This window comes from Artemia franciscana, chromosome 14 (genome assembly GCF_032884065.1).
Source record: "Artemia franciscana chromosome 14, ASM3288406v1, whole genome shotgun sequence".
In the NCBI taxonomy this organism is placed as follows: Eukaryota; Metazoa; Arthropoda; class Branchiopoda; order Anostraca; family Artemiidae; genus Artemia; species Artemia franciscana.
Window position 1 is genome coordinate 871,668 of NC_088876.1, and position 22,003 is coordinate 893,670.

General features: G+C 30.9%; 1 protein-coding gene across 1 annotated transcript in view; it reads right to left on the reverse strand.

Annotated features, from left to right (window-relative positions):
- Positions 1-3,430: 3,430 nt before the first annotated feature.
- LOC136035153 (bystin-like) overlaps positions 3,431-22,003 on the reverse strand; it is a 52,241-nt gene continuing 33,668 nt past the window's right edge. Inside the window, exons 5-7 of the mRNA XM_065716704.1 lie at positions 21,748-21,974; positions 17,092-17,300; positions 3,431-3,671 (exon numbers count right to left, since the gene is read on the reverse strand). Coding sequence (XP_065572776.1) covers positions 3,455-3,671; positions 17,092-17,300; positions 21,748-21,974 — 653 coding nt within the window. The 3' untranslated portion in view covers positions 3,431-3,454. The remainder of the gene's footprint in view (positions 3,672-17,091; positions 17,301-21,747; positions 21,975-22,003) is intronic.

A 22,003-nucleotide genomic window follows, 5' to 3' on the forward strand; every position in this document is an offset into this window, starting at 1 on the left:
CTAAAAAGATAAACCTAAAACATCACAACATATAGAAGAAGAGGGACAAAGGAGGCTACCCAGCATGGCAAATAAAAAAAAAAGTAAACAATTTTCTATTGAAATGAACGTTGCAGGTTGAAGTTGGGATTTGCAGGTTGACATTGGATTTCCAGGTTGACGTCAAGCTTTGTAGATTGACGCTCGATTTGCAGATTGGCGGTGGTATTTGCAGGTTGACGCAGGATATGCAGGTTGACATTGGATTTTCAGGTTGATGTTGCGATTTGCAGGTTAACATTGGATTTGTAGGTTGACGTTGGATTCGCAGGTTTATGTTCGGGATTTAGAGGGTCTGGCAAATAGAAACACGCTTCAACTGCAATAGAAAAATTCATGATTTGATCTTCATTTTCAAGAAAAATCATGAGTAGTTGTGAAATTTTCGGCCAAAAATCTCTGTCATCACAATTGGGCTTTCCCAGGAGGCAATGCTCGTATAATGTGAAAAATCTCAGTTGCCCTGCAGGTCCTGTGGACATGGTCAGTCATAAATCGTTGATACCTTTTATTTGGGGTCTCCAATTGCCTTTAAATCGGCTCACAGGACTGATAGATTTTTTGGATTACCCCTAATCTGTACCATCTACCTTAATTCTGCCCTAGGATGGCCAGAAAATACTTGAAAAATTTCACCCGATGTTCAATTTCAGTTAAAATTGAATTCAAATCTTATTTTTGATAAATAGCAGTCACATAATTGAATTTGGGAAGCATAATATTATTTTCAAATTTCAGAGCATAACAAATTATGCTTGGTCTTTAAAAAGATTTCTAAGGCAGAGAGATATCTTTCACAAAGATAACGTAAATTTCAACATTCGAAAAATCTGTGGAAAATCGTGTTACCAAAGTTGGTTTAACAATGTCCAGCTCACGAATGCTAGGTTTCCGAAATGATTTTAAAACGGATATGCTATGGTATCGTTCATTTCAATTTTATTGCACGTCTAGGGATAAAATGATGAGCTTTTTTCGGCGTAACACCTTAAATTAGGTATCCTTTTCTCAGACCACACTCTCGTCCTATCGTCCCCTGAGAGCAGTTTTGTCGTAACTAAGGTTTTAAAAATTCCGAGAAAAACGACTTAGAAAATTTCGCCTTTGCTGGAACTTACACGGTACAACCCATTTTTTTCGCAAATCCATAAAAAAAGGAGGAAAAACAACCAGGAGGGTCTCCAGAATATTAGATGAAAAGGTGAAGTTTTCATTGTCAAAAATTGAAATGAAATACAGATACGACAATCCGACCTTACCGAAATTTTAGCAAACTTAGATACGACAAAATGGTGTGGGCTGCCTATTCTTTTCACCACGAAGGTACGACAAACGAGTTCCGATGCTGCAATACTATTTGAAAAAGAAATGTTCATTTTTCTCAAGTTTCTTTGCTGGCCCCGTTTTGCTTCAATGGAATCCTCCTCTGGACATGGATCTCGCGCACACGGAGAGGCTTCCAAACGTTCAGTAGTCCCCTTAGCCTTGTAGTACTGTTCAATCTTGGTTTCAAAATACTTATGGTCTTGGTTGGGGATGAACTTCAAGAGATACTTAACATCTTTAATTTTCGTATCAGATAGACCAATATTTTTGCCACAAAGTTTGAGCAAAACAAGACGTTCAAAAACACGGACGGCCGAAGCGTTGGGACACTTTTTACCGAAGCACATTCTTGTGATATAGTAGCCATTTGCAAGCCTCCAGAGAAGGAAGTTTTGAACCAAACTCTCTTAGCGCTATCCTGACACAACTCAAGTTGTTTTACCTTTGAATACGGTACCGACGAGTACTTGTACAGCTTTGCTGGCTTTTGTAAGTCAAAGTAACTTTTACCAAATCTTTTCTTCCTCAAAACCGCTCTTAACAAAACGACAAAATGTGAGATACGATAAACGAGGAATCTAAAATTGAGGCACTTCTAGTTGAGATGCAATAAAATGGTCGACGGAGTCGAATAGAGCAAAAAATTTCACGTTAGATGACAGGGGACGCTATGACGAACAAATCAACATTCAAATAGGGATAAATCCATTTATTTAGATAATAAAAATAAGCACAACGATCTAGATATTTCGATCACATATACAGTGACCGTCATCAGTCAAAATATTACTAATATATGATCGAAATATCTAGACTTTTGTACCAGTTTTCACTGCCTAAATAAATGGATTAGTTCCCATTTGAACGTTTATTTATTTGATTTTTTTTATTCGTCTATTTCTAAAATAAATTAGCAGTAGTTGTTGGTTTTAATTGTTTTACATTAATACAGTCGAAATAGCTGCCCCTCGAATTATTTGTATTTTAACAGGTGAATGTTTTGCTTATGCCACATTAAATAAAAATCGTGAGGGTCAGGAACCCCAACCTCAGTAAATCGAAGGGCGTTTTCGCGAACTATAGCCAATGGCGAAAAGCGAATCAAATGTTTAAGATTTGACCTTTCAATTATCCCTACCCGGTATACCACACCCAACCCCTCAAGATTGGTCTCGACCTTAAACCTTATGTTTCCTGTGAAATACGTAATTTTACAACAAGCTTACAACTGCAAATTCGATTAAAAGAACGTTATGCCAATAGATTTTAGCTATCCATTTACTCAGCCTGAATTACAATATTACTGAAGTTCTTCTTTAGAGAATGAACTAAACCTGCTTAAAAATAGAAAATTTTCGTATTTTCACTCATTTCTTACTTATTTCTTAATCTAAAAAAATTACAGACCAGAGATTCAGTTAACAAGTGATTGCAAAATTTTCATATTAGATGCAAATATCAGAAAACTTCTGATATTTGCCTTAACTTCTACTAAAATGTGAGAAATAAAAATATGAAAAATATATGAAAAAATGTGAAATTCAAAGAATTTACGCATAACCCACGAAACTTGGAATTAATTAAACCCAAAATGAAAAAAAAATATTGAAGTTGTGGTAATAAAAATGAATTAGGACTTTAGATGTTTTACAAGTCATTTTGGAATGGGAGTAACAACTTCAATTACCATATTTTTATTTTCAATATTTGGATGAGTTGCGGCGAAAGCAAGCCGCACGAAAAATGTGGTCCCGCTTTCTAGAGCTATCATGAGGGAAAGGTTGAGATGGCTAGGACATGTTTTGGAGATGAAGGAAGAGAGATTGCCAGATAACGTTCTTTTCAGTCAACCACCCAGAGCCAAGCGACAAGCAGGTCGTCCCCAAATGAGGCAAGAATAGGTCCTAATAATGGATTTAAAAAAAAAATGGAGGTTCTCTCTCTCTCTCTCTCTCTATATATATATATATATATATATATATATATATATATATATATATATATATATATATATATATATATATATACATTTGCTACCTTTGACTATTAACGAATAAATACTGGGTTCAGTTTTGAATTTGTTTATTAGTTAAACGATTTCTTCAAAAATCATTTCAGTATCCCGGCACTTGGACAATTGCAACTCCCTTCGAACTTCTGCAGTAATTGAATGATGCCTCTGACGTTTCAATAATTCCAAAAGAGCCTCTTTTTGCTCACTAGAAATATCCTCCTTATATCGCTGACAGAAAGTAAGCAGGGCTTGGTGCCACAATACTGGCAATAGCCGTGTTTCTCGTTGAAATCTAAAATTAAATAAAAATTGTTATAGTTACACCTAAGATAAAGAAGGAAAGATTATTTTCCTATAATTCTATTGTTTGATTTCGCTGGTTTACAACTGAGACATTTTTTTTTTCATAAATCACAAATTTTTGGAGAGAACGCTAACTCTGCCTTTTAGAAAGCTGACTGATTTTGAAACATAACGTGCAAAATCATGCAAAATGGGTATTAGATTTTTAAATATATTCCTATATCCAAGCTTTGATCTACAGTCAGCTATTTGGGAGGGACAGTTGGAGTGTTCGGACCTTTTGTCATATATTTTCAGTGAAAATCAATGCAGGTTCAAAATTGAAGTAATAGAGGACCACTAGAAGCGGATAAAATATGGATTACCAAGGGCAAATTTAAATTAAGGTGCTTAGAGTGTAGATAATTAACTGAACACACACGGAAACGAAAGATTTGCTTGTATCTTGTTTTTTTTTTAAACATGACGTAGGCAAACAGTTGTAATCAACGCCATGAAAAAAGAATCCCAAGAAAATTCCTTGATGCATATAATATCACTAAACACAGTTTTAAGAATGTTTGCTTTAACGATAATTTTTTTAAATTTTTACCTGCAATTCAACTTTGCATCGCTAGGTTGCTTCTAAGGATGTTTTATCTTTTCTCTTCACGCTGTCTTTTTAAATTCTGTTAGAATTGATTCAAATGTTATTTTTTTTTAACTACACAGGCCAACATAAACACAAGTAAAAAAAAAAACACCCACACCATCTTCATAACGTCTCTTGATGGGCCACAGCCAAGCGAACAAAGCTTGGCAACCTAATCCGATCAGTAAAGGTTTTGAAGGAATTTCAAATAAAGGTGCTTGGGTGAATTAAAGGGGTTTTTCCGCCGTCCAAACAAACTACTGTTAGCTAACAATTTTCCTAACAACTGTGTTTCCGCCATCCCAACTAAAAACTGTTAGCCAACATTGCAAGAGAATATCTTTAGCAAATAGAATATTTATTGGAAAAAATTGTTGGCGAATGTATATCTGTTAGCTAACAATAGTGTTTCCGCCGTTCAAACAAATACCTGTTAGCTAACATTGTCAGCAAAGAGCTGGGTGTCGGAGAAACCCCTGAATTGTAGATTACATACAAAATTTATTAGTTATGCAAAAATAGAGAGAAAAAAGGTTTTCCATCTTTGAGTTTCTTTACAGCTGCTTTGTAAATTAAGCTTTTATTTACTATTTTGTAAATCAAGAAAAAATTTAATTTATCCTATTATTTATTTTTGAAATTCCAAAAAGAGTTTGTCCTCTCTTAATTTTAAATTCAACCTTCTAAGGCGACACTTTGTGCGGAATTCCGAAATTTTGTTTTTTGATATTGTAGAACTAATGGTGTTTTATAAAAAGGCAAGAAAAGTGGTGATATCGAGAGAAACTGCAGTAAAGAAATTTGACTACATTTTGGATTTTGGCATAAAATATTCAATATATGACAAAACATGGAATAAAAAACATCAAGATTCAAAGTACCCAAATTTCGTAATAAAAAGGAATCGAGGTCAAAAGCTAGTGCAAAATACCCATATGCTAAAATAAATCCGTCCAATTTTTAGCTTAAAACACCCTGTATCTGCCCAGCCCCCATGACTAGTCCCTATTTTAAAGCAGTATCTTCGTTGTATTTGTCTCTCTTATCTTCCCTCGTGTCTCAATTTTGACTGCATCTAAACATTGACTCAAAGAGTGTGGGAGATGCCGAAAGTAAAAACTGGCGCTTGTTTCAGCAAAAAAAACATCATTGCCATCTAGCGTCTGGCGTTTTTTGGGATTTTTTAAGCTTTATATTTGTGTTTTGTTTCCAGAAATTGAGATCAGACACATTATTACATAGAAAAAATACCAAGAAATACCAAATACAAGATGGCATTGGTATTATTTTGTCAGCACTAGCGCCAGTTTCCACTCCAGTAAGTTACCCATACTCTTGGGATTGGTTCTCTAACCATCAAAAAGAATAGCTTTTCTCAAATTCTTTTGCTTTTATTTTTCTGTCATCGGGATGGTTCTTTTAGTAGTGTGTCATTCTGTAGATAAAGTAGATTTTTCATGATTTTAAGCATGCAACTGATTTTTATTATCCAAAGTAAAAATAGAATTCATTTTTTCTTCGCTAATCTATAAATAAATATGAACCGAAATTGAATGGAACTTAGACATAGGTAGTAACATATACTATATGATATTTAAAGTACGATAAAGTCAGAAGGAACAATTTAACAAAGCTGTGCAATAGTATTTTTATTTTTTTTTAAATTACAGTTTTAAAAAATAGCATGCAATGTTGATTCTCGTTAATCCAAATCTTAATGCTTGTAACAAGAAAAATAGTACATCTTATTAAGCCCATACAAAAACATGGAGATCGTCTATAATTTTGTCTAATTCATATATGCGTTTCCTTTTATGTTTTTCCATTTTTATTTATAAGAAAAGTCTCAAATTCTGTCTACTTTTAAAGTTTTTCTCCTTTGGATTCATGTTTTAGGCTTCGTGTCTTTTCTTTATGAAATGATTTTCAACTTCTATATGTTTTCATTTTCCTTTATAAGAAAAATCTCAAATTCCGCCTACTTTTAACTTTTTATCCTTTTCATGTTTTGTTCATGTTTTTGGCTTCCATTCTTTTCTTTATCAAAAGAATTTTCACCTTTTATGTTTTTCCGTTTTCATTTATAACAAAAGTCTCAAATTATGTCTACTTTTAACGTTTTTCTCCCTTTGATTCATGTTTTGGCTCCATATCTTTTCTTTATAAACAGAATATTCAGCTTTTATGTGTTTCCATTTTTATTTAGAAGAAACATCTCGAATTCGTCTACTTTTAATGTTTTTCTCCTTTATATTCATGTTTTTGGCTTCCTTTCTTTTGTTTACGAAAATAATTTTCACTTCTGATGTTTTCCATTTTCATTTATAAGAAAAGTCTCAAATTCTGTCTACTTTTAACATTTTCTCCCTTTGATTCATGTTTTGGCTCCATGTCTTTTCTTTATAAACAGAATATTCAGCTTTTATGTCTTTCCATTTTTATTTAGAAGAAACATCTCGAATTCGTCTACTTTTAATGTTTTTCTCCTTTATATTCATGTTTTTGGCTTCCTTTCTTTTGTTTACGAAAATAATTTTCACTTCTGATGTTTTCCATTTTCATTTATAAGAAAAGTCTCAAATTCTGTCTACTTTTAACATTTTCTCCCTTTGATTCATGTTTTGGCTCCATGTCTTTTCCTTATAAACAGAATATTCAGCTTTTATGTCTTTCCATTTTTATTTAGAAGAAACATCTCGAATTCGTCTACTTTTAATGTTTTTCTCCTTTATATTCATGTTTTTGGCTTCCTTTCTTTTGTTTACGAAAATAATTTTCACTTCTGATGTTTTCCATTTTCATTTATAAGAAAAGTCTCAAATTCTGTCTACTTTTAACATTTTCTCCCTTTGATTCATGTTTTGGCTCCATGTCTTTTCCTTATAAACAGAATATTCAGCTTTTATGTCTTTCCATTTTTATTTAGAAGAAACATCTCGAATTCGTCTACTTTTGATGTTTTTCTCCTTTATATTCATGTTTTTGGCTTCCTTTCTTTTGTTTACGAAAAGAATTTTCACTTCTGATGTTTTCCATTTTCATTTATAAGAAAAGTCTCAAATTCTGTCTACTTATAATGTTTTCTCCCTTTGATTCATGTTTTGGCTCCATGTCTTTTCTTTATAAACACAATTTTCAGCTTTTATGTCTTTCCATTTTTATTAAGAAGAATCATCTCAAATTCGACTACTTTTAATGTTTTTCTCCTTTTAGTTCATGTTTTAGACTTCGTGTCTTTTCTTTATAAAAAGATTTTCAACTTCTATACTTATCCATTTTCATTTAAAAAAAAATCTCAAATTCTATCTACTTTTAACGTTTTCTCCCTTTGATTCATGTTTTGGCTCCATGTCTTTTCTTTATAAACAGAATATTCAGCTGTTATGTCTTTCCATTTTTATTTAGAAGAAGCATCTCAGACTACTTTTAATGTTTTTCTCCTTTTAGTTCATGTTTTAGGCCTCGTGTCTTTTCTTTATAAAAAGATTTTCAACTTCTATACTTATCCATTTTCATTTATAAAAAAATCTCAAATTCTATCTACTTTTAACGTTTTCTCCCTTTGATTCATGTTTTGGCTCCATGTCTTTTCTTTATAAACAGAATATCCAGCTGTTATGTCTTTCCATTTTTATTTAGAAGAAGCGTCTCAAATTCGACTACTTTTAATGTTTTTCTCCTTTTAGTTCATGTTTTAGGCTTCGTGTCTTTTCTTTATAAAAAGATTTTCAACTTCTATACTTTTCCATTTTCATTATAAAAAAAAATCTTAAATTCTATCTACTTTTAACGTTTTCTCCCTTTGATTCATGTTTTGGCTCCATGTCTTTTCTTTATAAACAGAATATTCAGCTGTTATGTCTTTCTATTTTTATTTAGAAGAAGCGTCTCAAATTCGACTACTTTTAATGTTTTTCTCCTTTTAGTTCATGTTTTAGGCTTCGTGTCTTTTCTTTATAAAAAGATTTTCAGCTTCTATACTTTTCCATTTTCATTATAAAAAAAAATCTCAAATTCTATCTACTTTTAACGTTTTCTCCCTTTGATTCATGTTTTGGCTCCATGTCTTTTCTTTATAAACAAAATTTTCAGCTTTTATGTCTTTCCATTTTTATTTAGAAGAAGCATCTCAAATTCGACTACTTTTAATATTTTTCTCCTTTTAGTTCATGTTTTAGACTTCGTGTCTTTTCTTTATAAAAAGATTTTCAACTTCTATACTTATCCATTTTCATTTTAAAAAAATCTCAAATTCTATCTACTTTTAACGTTTTCTCCCTTTGATTCATGTTTTGGCTCCATGTCTTTTCTTTATAAACAGAATATTCAGCTGTTATGTCTTTCCATTTTTATTTAGAAGAAGCATCTCAGACTACTTTTAATGTTTTTCTCTACGTTTCTCCCTACGTTTCTCTAACGTTTTCTCCCTTTGATTCATGTTTTGGCTCCATGGCTTTTCTTTATAAACAGAATATTCAGCTGTTATGTCTTTCCATTTTTATTTAGAAGAAGCATCTCAAATTCGACTACTTTTAATGTTTTTCTCCTTTTAGTTCATGTTTTAGGCTTCGTGTCTTTTCTTTATGAAAAGATTTTCAACTTCTATACTTTTCCATTTTCATTTATAAGAAAAGTCTCAAATTCTGTCTACTTTTAACATTTTCTCCCTTTGATTCATGTTTTGGCTCCATGTCTTTTCTTTATAAACAGAATATTCAGCTTTTATGTCTTTCCATTTTTATTTAGAAGAAACATCTCGAATTCGTCTGCTTTTAATGTTTTTCTTTTTTATATTCATGTTTTTGGCTTCCTTTCTTTTGTTTACGAAAAGAATTTTCACTTCTTGTGTTTTCCATTTTTATTTATAAGAAAAATCTCAAATTCTGTCTACTTTTAACATTTTCTCCCTTTGATTCATGTTTTGGCTCCATGTCTTTTCTTTATAAACAGAATATTCAGCTTTTATGTCTTTCCATTTTTATTTAGAAGAAACATCTCGAATTCGTCTACTTTTAATGTTTTTCTCCTTTATATTCATGTTTTTGGCTTCCTTTCTTTTGTTTACGAAAAGAATTTTCACTTCTGATGTTTTCCATTTTCATTTACAAGAAAAGTCTCAAATTCTGTCTACTTTTAATGTTTTCTCCCTTTGATTCATGTTTTGGCTCCATGTCTTTTCCTTATAAACAAAGTTTTCAGCTTTTATGTCTTTCCATTTTTATTTAGAAGAAGCATCTCAAATTCGACTACTTTTAATGTTTTTCTCCTTTTAGTTCATTTTTTAGACTTCGTGTCTTTTCTTTATAAAAAGATTTTCAACTTCTATACTTATCCATTTTCATTTATAAAAAAATCTCAAATTCTATCTACTTTTAACGTTTTCTCCCTTTGATTCATGTTTTGGCTCCATGTCTTTTCTTTATAAACAGAATATTCAGCTGTTATGTCTTTCCATTTTTATTTAGAAGAAGCATCTCAAATTCGACTACTTTTAATGTTTTTCTCCTTTTAGTTCAAGTTTTAGGCTTCGTGTCTTTTCTTTATAAAAAGATTTTCAACTTCTATACTTTTCCATTTTCATTTATAAAAAAAAATCTCAAATTCTATCTACTTTTAACGTTTTCTCCCTTTGATTCATGTTTTGGCTCCATGTCTTTTCTTTATAAACAGAATATTCAGCTTTTATGTCTTTCCATTTTTATTTAGAAGAAGCATCTCAAATTCGACTACTTTTAATGTTTTTCTCCTTTTAGTTCATGTCTTTTCTTTATAAAAAGATTTTCAACTTTTATACTTTTCCATTTTCATTTATTTAGAAGAAGCATCTCAGACTACTTTTAATGTTTTTCTCTACGTTTCTCCCTACGTTTCTCTAACGTTTTCTCCCTTTGATTCATGTTTTGGCTCCATGGCTTTTCTTTATAAACAAAATTTTCAGCTTTTATGTCTTTCCATTTTTATTTAGAAGAAGCATCTCAAATTCGACTACTTTTAATGTTTTTCTCCTTTTAGTTCATGTTTTAGACTTCGTGTCTTTTCTTTATAAAAAGATTTTCAAATTCTATATTTATCCATCTTCATTAAAAAAAAAATCTCAAATTCTATCCACTTTTAATATTTTCTCCCTTTGATTCATGTTTTGACTCCATGTCTTTTCTTTATAAACAAAATTTTCAGCTTTTATGTCTTTCCATTTTTATTTAGAAGAAGCATCTCAAATTCGACTACTTTTAATGTTTTTCTCCTTTTAGTTCATGTTTTAGACTTCGTGTCTTTTCTTTATAAAAAGATTTTCAACTTCTATACTTATCCATTTTCATTTTAAAAAAATCTCAAATTCTATCTACTTTTAACGTTTTCTCCCTTTGATTCATGTTTTGGCTCCATGTCTTTTCTTTATAAACAGAATATTCAGCTGTTATGTCTTTCCATTTTTATTTAGAAGAAGCATCTCAGACTACTTTTAATGTTTTTCTCCTTTTAGTTCATGTTTTAGGCTTCGTGTCTTTTCTTTATAAAAAGATTTTCAACTTCTATACTTATCCATTTTCATTTATAAAAAAATCTCAAATTCTATCTACTTTTAACGTTTTCTCCCTTTGATTCATGTTTTGGCTCCATGTCTTTTCTTTATAAATAGAATATTCAGCTGTTATGTCTTTCCATTTTTAATTAGAAGAAGCATCTCAAATTCGACTACTTTTAATGTTTTTCTCCTTTTAGTTCATGTTTTAGGCTTCGTGTCTTTTCTTTATAAAAAGATTTTCAACTTCTATACTTATCCATTTTCATTAAAAAAAAAATCTAAAATTCTATCTACTTTTAACGTTTTCTCCCTTTGATTCATGTTTTGGCTCCATGGCTTTTCTTTATAAACAGAATATTCAGCTGTTATGTCTTTCCATTTTTATTTAGAAGAAGCATCTCAAATTCGACTACTTTTAATGTTTTTCTCCTTTTAGTTCATGTTTTAGGCTTCGTGTCTTTTCTTTATAAAAAGATTTTCAAGCTTCTAAACTTTTCCATTTTCATTTATAAAAAAAAATCTCAAATTCTATCTACTTTTAACGTTTTCTCCCTTTGATTCATGTTTTGGCTCCATATCTTTTCTTTATAAACAGAATATTCAGCTTTTATGTCTTTCCATTTTTATTTAGAAGAAGCATCTCAAATTCGACTACTTTTAATGTTTTTCTCCTTTTAGTTCATGTTTTAGGCTTCGTGTCTTTTCTTTATAAAAAGATTTTCAACTTTTATACTTTTCCATTTTCATTTATAAGAAAAGTCTCAAATTCTGTCTACTTTTAACATTTTCTCCCTTTGATTCATGTTTTGGCTCCATGTCTTTTCTTTATAAACAGAATATTCAGCTTTTATGTCTTTCCATTTTTATTTAGAAGAAACATCTCGAATTCGTCTACTTTTAATGTTTTTCTCCTTTATATTCATGTTTTTGGCTTCCTTTCTTTTGTTTACGAAAAGAATTTTCACTTCTGATGTTTTCCATTTTCATTTATAAGAAAAGTCTCAAATTCTGTCTACTTTTAATGTTTTCTCCCTTTGATTCATGTTTTGGCTCCATGTATTTTCTTTATAAACAAAATTTTCAGCTTTTATGTCTTTCCATTTTTATTTAGAAGAAGCATCTCAAATTCGACTACTTTTAATGTTTTTCTCCTTTTAGTTCATGTTTTAGACTTCGTGTCTTTTCTTTATAAAAAGATTTGGCTTCCATGTTTTTGGCTTCCTTTCTTTTTTTTACGAAAAGAATTTTCACTTCTGATGTTTTCCATTTTCATTTATAAGAAAAGTCTCAAATTCTGTCTACTTTTAATGTTTTCTCCCTTTGATTCATGTTTTGGCTCCATGTATTTATTTATAAACAAAATTTTCAGCTTTTATGTCTTTCCATTTTTATTTAGAAGAAGCATCTCAAATTCGACTACTTTTAATGTTTTTCTCCTTTTAGTTCATGTTTTAGACTTCGTGTCTTTTCTTTATAAAAAGATTTTCAACTTCTATACTTATCCATTTTCATTAAAAAAAAAAAAAATCTCAAATTCTATCCACTTTTAATGTTTTCTCCCTTTGATTCATGTTTTGACTCCATGTCTTTTCTTTATAAACAAAATTTTCAGCTTTTATGTCTTTCCATTTTTATTTAGAAGAAGCATCTTAAATTCGACTACTTTTAATGTTTTTCTCCTTTTAGTTCATGTTTTAGACTTCGTGTCTTTTCTTTATAAAAAGATTTTCAACTTCTATGCTTATCCATTTTCATTTAAAAAAAAATCTCAAATTCTATCTACTTTTAACGTTTTCTCCCTTTGATTCATGTTTTGGCTCCATGTCTTTTCTTTATAAACAGAATATTCAGCTGTTATGTCTTTCCATTTTTAATTAGAAGATGCATCTCAAATTCGACTACTTTTAATGTTTTTCTCCTTTTAGTTCATGTTTTAGGCTTCGTGTCTTTTCTTTATAAAAAGATTTTCAACTTCTATACTTATCCATTTTCATTAAAAAAAAAAAAATCTAAAATTCTATCTACTTTTAACATTTTCTCCCTTTGATTCATGTTTTGGCTCCATGTCTTTTCTTTATAAACAGAATATTCAGCTTTTATGTCTTTCCATTTTTATTTAGAAGAAACATCTCGAATTCGTCTACTTTTAATGTTTTTCTCCTTTATATTCATGTTTTTGGATTCCTTTCTTTTGTTTACGAAAAGAATTTTCACTTCTGATGTTTTCCATTTTCATTTATAAGAAAAATCTCAAATTCTGTCTACTTTTAATGTTTTCTCCCTTTGATTCATGTTTTGGCTCCATGTCTTTTCTTTATAAACAAAATTTTCAGCTTTTATGTCTTTCCATTTTTATTTAGAAGAAGCATCTCAGACTACTTTTAATGTTTTTCTCCTTTTAGTTCATGTTTTAGGCTTCGTGTCTTTTCTTTATAAAAAGATTTTCAACTTCTATACTTATCCATTTTCATTTTTAAAAAAATCTCAAATTCTATCTACTTTTAACGTTTTCTCCCTTTGATTCATGTTTTGGCTCCATGTCTTTTCTTTATAAACAGAATATTCAGCTGTTATGTCTTTCCATTTTTAATTAGAAGAAGCATCTCAAATTCGACTCATGTTTTGGCTCCATGTTTTTTCTTTATAAACAGAATATTCAGCTTTTATGTCTTTCCATTTTTATTTAGAAGAAACATCTCGAATTCATCTACTTTTGATGTTTTTCTCCTTTATATTCATGTTTTTGGCTTCCTTTCTTTTGTTTACGAAAAGAATTTTCACTTCTGATGTTTTCCATTTTCGTTTATAAGAAAAATCTCAAATTCTGTCTACTTTTAACATTTTCTCCCTTTGATTCATGTTTTGGCTCCATGTCTTTTCTTTATAAACAGAATATTCAGCTTTTATGTCTTTCCATTTTTATTTAGAAGAAGTATCTCAAATTCGACTACTTTTAATGTTTTTCTCCTTTTAGTTCATGTTTTAGGCTTCGTGACTTTTCTTTATAAAAAGATTTTCAAGTTCTATACTTATCCATTTTCATTAAAAAAAAATTCTCAAATTCTATCTACTTTTAACGTTTTCTCCCTTTGATTCATGTTTTGGCTCCATGTCTTTTCTTTATAAACAGAATATTCAGCTGTTATGTCTTTCCATTTTTATTTAGAAGAAGCATCTCAAATTCGACTACTTTTAATGTTTTTAACCTTTTGATTCATGTTTCTGGCTTTCTTTCTTTTATTTACAAAAAGAATTTCCATTTTCATTTATAAGAAAAGTCTCAACCTCTGTCTACTTTTAGTTTTTTTTTCTCCTTTGGATTCATTTTTATGGCTTCATGTCTTTTCTTTATGAAAAGGTTTTCAGCTATTATATTTTCCAAGATGAAATATCTCAAATTAGTCTACTTTTAACATTTTTCTCCCTTTGATTTATGTTTTGGCTCCATGTCTTTTCTTTATAAACAGAATATTCAGGTTCAGGTTCGTCTATTTTTAAGGTTTTTTTCTTTTGATATATGATTTTGGTTTCGCGTCTTTTCTTAATAATGATAATTTTTAGCTTTTATATTTTCAATTTTCATTTACAAGAAAAATCTTAAGTTCGTCTACTTTTATTCGATTCATGTGTTTGAATTCCTGTCTTGTCTTTATAAAAAGAATTTTCAGCTTTTATATTTTTCCGTTTTCATTCATAAGAAAAATCTCAAATTCTGTCTACTATTAATGTTTTTCTCCTTTTGATTCTTATTTTGGCTTCGTGTCTTTTCTTTACAAACCGAATTTTTAGCTTTTATATTTTTACATTTTTATTTAGAAGAAATATCTCAAATTAGTCTACTTTTAACGTTTTTCTTCCTTTGATGTATGTTTTGGGTTCATGTCTTCTGTATAAACAGAATTTTCAGGTTTATGTATTTCCTTCTTTATTTAGAAGAAACATCTCAAATTCGTCTACTTATAATGTTTTCCTTCTTTATATTCATGTTTTTGGCTTCCTGTCTTTTCTTTCAATTTTTTTTTTCATCTCTTGTGTTTTTCCATTTTCATTAATAAGAAAAATCCAAATTCTGTCTACTTTTAACGTTTTTCTCCTTTTAATTCATGTCTGGCTTCGTGTCTTTTCTTAATGAACAGATTTTCAGCTTTTAAAATTTTTCATTTTCATTTAAAGAAAAATCTCTAAGTCTGCCTACTTTTAACGTTTTCTCCTTTGGGTTCATGTCTTTTACTTCCTATCTTTTCTTTACGAAAAGAATTTTCACCTTTTAGGTTTTTCCATTTTCATTTATAAGAAAAGCCTATTTTGATTCATGGCTTTTGGCTTTTGGCCTTTTTTTACCAAAAGATTTTTAGCTTTTATATTCTTCCATTTTCATTTATAAGAAAAATGTCAAAATCTGTCTACTTTTAAGGTTTTTCTCCTTTTTGTTCATGTTTTTGGCTTCCTGTCTTTCCTTAGCGGAAAGTTTCCATTTTCATTTATAAGAAAAATTTCAACTTCCGTCTATTTTTAATTTTTTTTGTTGATATATGTTTTTGGTTACGCCTCTTTTCTTAATGATGAGAATTTTCAGCTTTTATATTTTCCATTTTCATTTATAGCAAAATTTAAAGTTCGTCTACTTTTAATGTTTTTCTTCTTTCGATTCATGTTTTTGGCTTCCTGTCTTTTCTTTATGAAAAGAAATTTCAGCTTTTATATTTTTTCATTTTCATTTATAAGTAAAATCTCAAATTCTGTCTACTTATAACATTTTTCTCATTTGATTCATGTTTTGGCTTCGTGTCTGTTCTTTATAAACCGAATTTTCAGCTTTTATGTCTTTCCTTTTTTATTTAGAAGAAATATCTCAAATTCGTCTACTTATAATGTTTTTCTTCTTTTGATTCATGTTTTTGGCTTCCTGTCTTTTCTTTCAGAAAACTTTTTTGATCTTTTATGTTTTTCCATTTTCATTAATAAGAAAAATCTCAAATTCTATCTAGTTTTAACGTTTTTCTCCTTTTGATTCTTGTCTGGCTTCGCGTCTTTTCTTTATGAAAAGATTTTCAGCTTTTATATTTTTGCAATTTCATTTGAAGAAAATTCTCAAATTCTGCCTACTTTTAACGTTTTTTCCTTTTGATTTATGTTTTTTACTTCCTTTCTTTTCTTTACGAAAAGAACTTTCATCTTTTATGTTTTTCTATTTTCATTTATAAGAAAAGGCTCAAATTCTGTACGTTTTTCTCCTTCTGATTCATGTTTTTGGCTTCGTGTCTTTTCTTTATGAAAAGATTTTCAGCTTTTATATTTTTTTCGTTTTCATTTAAAGAAAAATCTCAAATTCCGTCTACTTTTAACGTTTTCCTTCTTTTGATTCATGTCTTAGGCTTCGTGTCTTTTCTTTATAAAAAAGATTTTCAGATTTTATATTTTTCCATTTCATTAAAGAAAAATCTCCAACTCTGTCTATTTTTAACGTTTTCTCCTTTTGAATCATGTTTTTGGCTTCCTTTCTTTTGTTTACAAAAATAATTTTCACTTTTGATGTTTTTCCGTTTTCATACATAAGAAAAGTCTCAAATTCTGTCTACTTTTACTTTTTTTTTCTCTTTTGGATTCATGTTTTTTGAAATGTCTTTTCTCTATGAAAAGACTTTCAGCTATTATATTTTCCCACTTTCATTTGTAAGCAAAATGTCAAAATCTGTCTACTTTTAACGCTTTTCTCCTTATTGTTCATGTTTTCAGCTTCCTGTCCTTTCTTAATGGAAAGTTTCTATTTTCATTTAAAAGAAAAGTATCTCTTTATAAATAATTTCGTCAAGATTCATATATAAGTACGTTTCTTTTCTTTTTATTTATTTTAGTTTTTTGTTAGTTTTTTCGTTACTGAAAGACAGAAGATGGGTGGAAGGGATTGAGGGATCAGTTTTTTTTTTCGGTTTATGTTCTGTTTTTTTTTTCCTATGACCCGACGGCTTTTTTTGAAAATAATATACGTACATACACACATATATATATATATAATATATATATATATATATATATATATATATATATATATATATATATATATATATATATATATATATATATATATATATATATATATATATATATATACATTCATTCTTCCTCCAATAGAGAATAATATGTTGTTGCTTTAATGTCCTTCTAAAAAAAAGAATATCCAAATGCTGATGTGATGACTTATATACGAAGCTCATCATTCGAAAAAAGAAGAAAAAGAAATCTAACTGTTACCTTAAGAAATGATAAACAGAAGCGTCAATAACTCTGTAGGGGAGGGCATATTTTTTCTCAAAAAGAATGCGCAGAAAGATTGAATTCGCTCCATTATAATCCATTTCGGCAATTTTCAACAAAGCTGCAGACGAGTGTAAAACCGGGATGGAGTTCTTAGCTAAGACAGATCCAAATATTATGGCTTCACGCAGCGTACAGTTTCCAGACTAAAATTCAAATATTTAAATCTAAATAGAATGATTAAAATAAGTGTTACATTGTTTATATGTAGGCTATACGCCACTCTTACATGTTTAAATTAAATTATAACCTTTTAGCTTTATTAACATTATTAATCCAACTATTATTTACTAATACAATTTGATAATCAAGTTGATCAATTAATTAACTGATCTTTAATTAGATTTTAGTCGATGATGCCCAATCCTGATTAAAATTTTACGGGTTAAATACGACACATAGAAAATATAACTACTATCAACTTACCTTTTCGTAACAACAGCGCAAATAACAATTCCAAAGAACAAAACAAAAAGAAACACCCTTACCATTCCTCCTGTACTTCACACCTGTACCATGTACCATGGTATACATACCTGTACCATGCTTCCTGTACTTACCGTTACTTTACCACTATTTTCCCACTACTTTACCCATAGTTTACTACAACTCTAGCCACACTTTACGACTATTCTTTAGCCATAATTTACCACTTCTGTAACTATGGTTTAAGACTCTTTATAATGGCTTTGATTATTTCAATCTAAGTTTTGCTGGCTAAACTTCCTGTTCTTCCACAATTTTTTCAACTGTGAAAAAAAGCCTGGGCATTGATTATTCTACTTTTTACATCTCCACCTCATGGATCATCTTCATTGACAATACTACCAGAGTAATAACGTAAATATGTACTAGTCGAAGAACGTTTTCCGTAACGTAAATATATTCGGGATAAGCGTATCCGTGATTATCGTCATGGTTGTCAGCCTTCAAACAGAAAGCCGTTGGATTTGGTGATTCCACGGGCTTAAGAACGGGCGGGCTATCCTGGATGGGGCACACGGGGGTTTCGTCAAATCTATTCAGGCTTGGTACTTTAGATGTTCTGGATATCTTGATTTTCACCAGGTTTCACTGAAACACTTGTTTTAGCGAAAGACAATAGTCACGGCTTGTCACTAGTACCGAAATAGCACACCCCGTACGCCTTCTCCTTTCATTTTTCCCTGCCCGGCATCCACGTATCTTTCCTATCGGATTGTTTCCATTGGTGGACGATGCGCCGCCTGTGACTTCTAGCAGTAAATGCGACACAGTTAGCGTAGTCAAGATAGATGGCGCTAAAAAGGTCGAATGGAAACGCAACTTTATTAAGTCAGTTTTTGGTACAGCGACTGCTTCAGCAGGAATGATTCTGGTACTCAAAAATAGAGCAATAAAAAACTGCATAAGTCAATATCATTTTCACCATGAAGAACCAACTTCCACGCACAAATATAAAGCTAAACTATGGCTAGATGTTTTGCCAGCCGGACGGCGCAAGTGACATCTACCAATCACTTTGTGCTCTAAAAAAGGGCACTGGGACTCTCAATTTCCAATCGAATGAGCTCCTATAGTCTATACAAAGTGCCTTGGAGAAAAAAAAAATAATAATAGATTGTTTCACAACATTCTTCACTTTGGGGGTGCTATTTTGCTGTTATGCTAGAATCTGGAATCACATCTAGGCAAATTACAAGATGATTGCTGCATATATCAGTCCAGATACTATCACAAAACGCATGATATTATTTATTAATGATTATAATTGCCCTTTTCCGGAAGGTGAGGGAAATGCATCCCCTTTATTGTTTTGTCAATTTGTTTAGTTACTGAAAAAGCCAAGAGTCCTCGCCATCCCTGCCCTAAAACAGTTTTTCCAAAAGGGGCAACAATTTAGGGAGAAGGGACAATTCCTCCCCTGTCTTTCCCACCCTGCTTTAGATTCTAAAAAATATTACTTTTTACAGGATTTCATTGAGAATTATCCTTGCATATTTGCATTAAAAAGCAAACCCCCCCCTAGATCTAGAAATAAGTCTTCGCCCCTCTACCCACATTTGTTGAGTTGACAACCATTGTTACCACTATCTCGAAATTTCCCATCTCCAGTCTCTCTACAATTAGCCAAGAAAACACGCACATCTTTGTGGAAACATTTCGGAGCCATGCTTAACTTCTATCATCATATAACTTAAGGCGTCACTAAATTTGAAAATATCCTATTCTTCCCAACTTTTTCAACTATGCAAAAGCACTCACCATTATGACTATTCCCCTTTTTACGCCTTCAATGCATCAACCATCTTTACTAATAATATCACACAGGTTAATTATCTCGGTACAAAGCAGCAGTCAGAACACTCAGAACATCGAACTAATTTTATTTTGACTATATTTTTAACTAAGACATCCATCAGGCTGCATATTCTTAGCAGTTGATTTGGTTACTTTTGATATTTTTCTATTATCGTTTTTTTTTTCATCCTATTTTTGATTACTAATACTTTCTATATTATCAACTTAACGTTCTTTCATAATTACAATTTCATACTATTTAATAAATACCTACAAGTTACTGATATCCTAACTTCATCTACTAACCCTGGTTTATACTTACTCAATTCATCCCAAAAACCCTAAATTAACTAAAAGCATTACTATACTTATTGTATACTAAATACTTATGATATTCTTTTAAGTATATAACACTACGACACATATTCTTGGCGTAGGACATTTTTACCTTTCTAATTAGTATTCTCTCATTGTAGAGTTATATCCGACAAATTCCATAAAAATAATTCATATGCACAGGAATGACACGCAAATCTATACAACTCCTGATTCAACGGTAAACCAACTAATAACCCCCCTTTCTACCTTAACCGTTGCAATACTATCATAAAATAACATTATTCACTTTAACGTACTTATCTGGTATCATGGCTGCACCCATAGCTGCAACCTAGTAAAGAACAAGCAACGGGCCATAGTAACCAAAAGTTTAAACAACGCTTTTTCTAAGCTTCATCAAGCAATTTAAAATTATTATTCAGATTCGTCAGAACAATAGATTGTAATTGGGAAAACAAAAGCTTGGCAACTTTGAATGAGCCTGGAACCCCTCCAATATGTAGCCAAATCGCAATAGAAAGTGCACAACTGGAATCATTTTCGTTGAAAAGCGCAAACTTTTGGTTCCCAGTTCATCATCTTGAAAAAAAAAAATTGCACGAGTAAAAGTGATGTATCCCTTTTTTTTATCAGGGGCGATAGAATTAAATTAATGGCTGTAGAATATTTGTCATTTGATCAGAAAAGAAAATATCTAGTGACCTTTTTAACTAAGATAGTACATTGCTTAACAGCAGTCTCCTGGTATTTTTTTCACAAAAATTAATTTTCACCAAAATGGGGCCAAAAAGCCAGCGAATATACATTCTTAGAAATCTAATTAAATTTGATTGGTCGATTAGCCTTCAAGTGGAGGATTACATTCCAACACTCCCATCTCAATCTTTAAAACTATAAAAACCGAATTTTATTGTGGGTATTATGCTAATATCTCCTTATTTTCACAGGATTAACTGCCTCAAGTCAAAGGTCGCAAATATGAGATATAAGAAGTTAATGGGGAATTTCCCGAGGACAGTACTTAAAATACAAACAAAGCGAATATTTAGCCTATATGAATAATGGGCCTCTCTAAACCAAAATGATGAAAATACAAAAAAAGGAACCAATAAAGAATCTAACTCGCTCAAAACTCTTCGATAAAATAAGGATGAACTATAAACCATAAAAAACAAATAGATTGAACTAAGCTCTATTTGTAAAACCTTAAAGCTTCAATAAACAATTATTACTAACAAATCACTGCTACACCAAGTCGTCGTAAGCCAGACAAGCTGCCCACGCTCCAGCTCCGTCCCAATCTATTTAAAAACTCCCCTTTAGACCCTCTAAATGAGTTCCCTTTGTCTTTAAATAATTCCGTATGACCTCTCCCCCCCATTTGAAAACAACTTGTCCTTCGTTAAGCCTTAGATGGATAGCCGGAAAGGCCGATCTTTGGCGATCCGTCATCCTTAATCCAGATGTGTCCTAGCCATTCAATCTTTCTCCCATTATAGCCATAGGAAGCGGAATAGAACCATATTTTTCAAACAGTTTACTATTTGAAATATAGTCATTCAAATGGACAACCAAAACAATACGTATACAATTCCTTTGAAAAAAAGTAACAAATCCTCCCCTGTCTTTCGAAGCACCCCCATTTCAAAACCCTACTTAATCACTGTCATCACTGTAACTTTCAATATTCTAGTCTTGGTTTGCAGACTTATCAAAATTGTAACTGTGAAAAAACACCCCTAGCCTTGGCTATTCTACTTCTAGCACCTTTATTGCATTCAGCATCTTTATTAATAATACTACTCGGCATCACCAATTCATCTTCATTTATTCCCAGTATAAGCGACTTACTCTTCTTAATATTAACTTTCAAACTATATTGCTCCCTGAACTCTAACAGCTTCCAGTTTAAAGACCGACAAAATAGCTTGTTAAGCCGCTTCAAGTATCTATTTACACAAAATGACCATTTACCTCGCACAGGGGAATTAAGATTCCTTTGAAAAACGCCCCTGGTTTAAATAAAGCCTTCCTTAAAGCCTTATACAGATGTTGGTTGAGTTTTTTATATTCAGAAATATCATCTCTGACACGTGGAAGAAGAACTAAATTGTAGAAACGCTGCGCCATCTTTTCCTTCAGGTTAGAGGAGAATATTTTTGTTGCTTCGTACATTGCGGCAGCACTCCATGAGCTTGGATCTGGAAAATGGATAAACGACAACAATAAA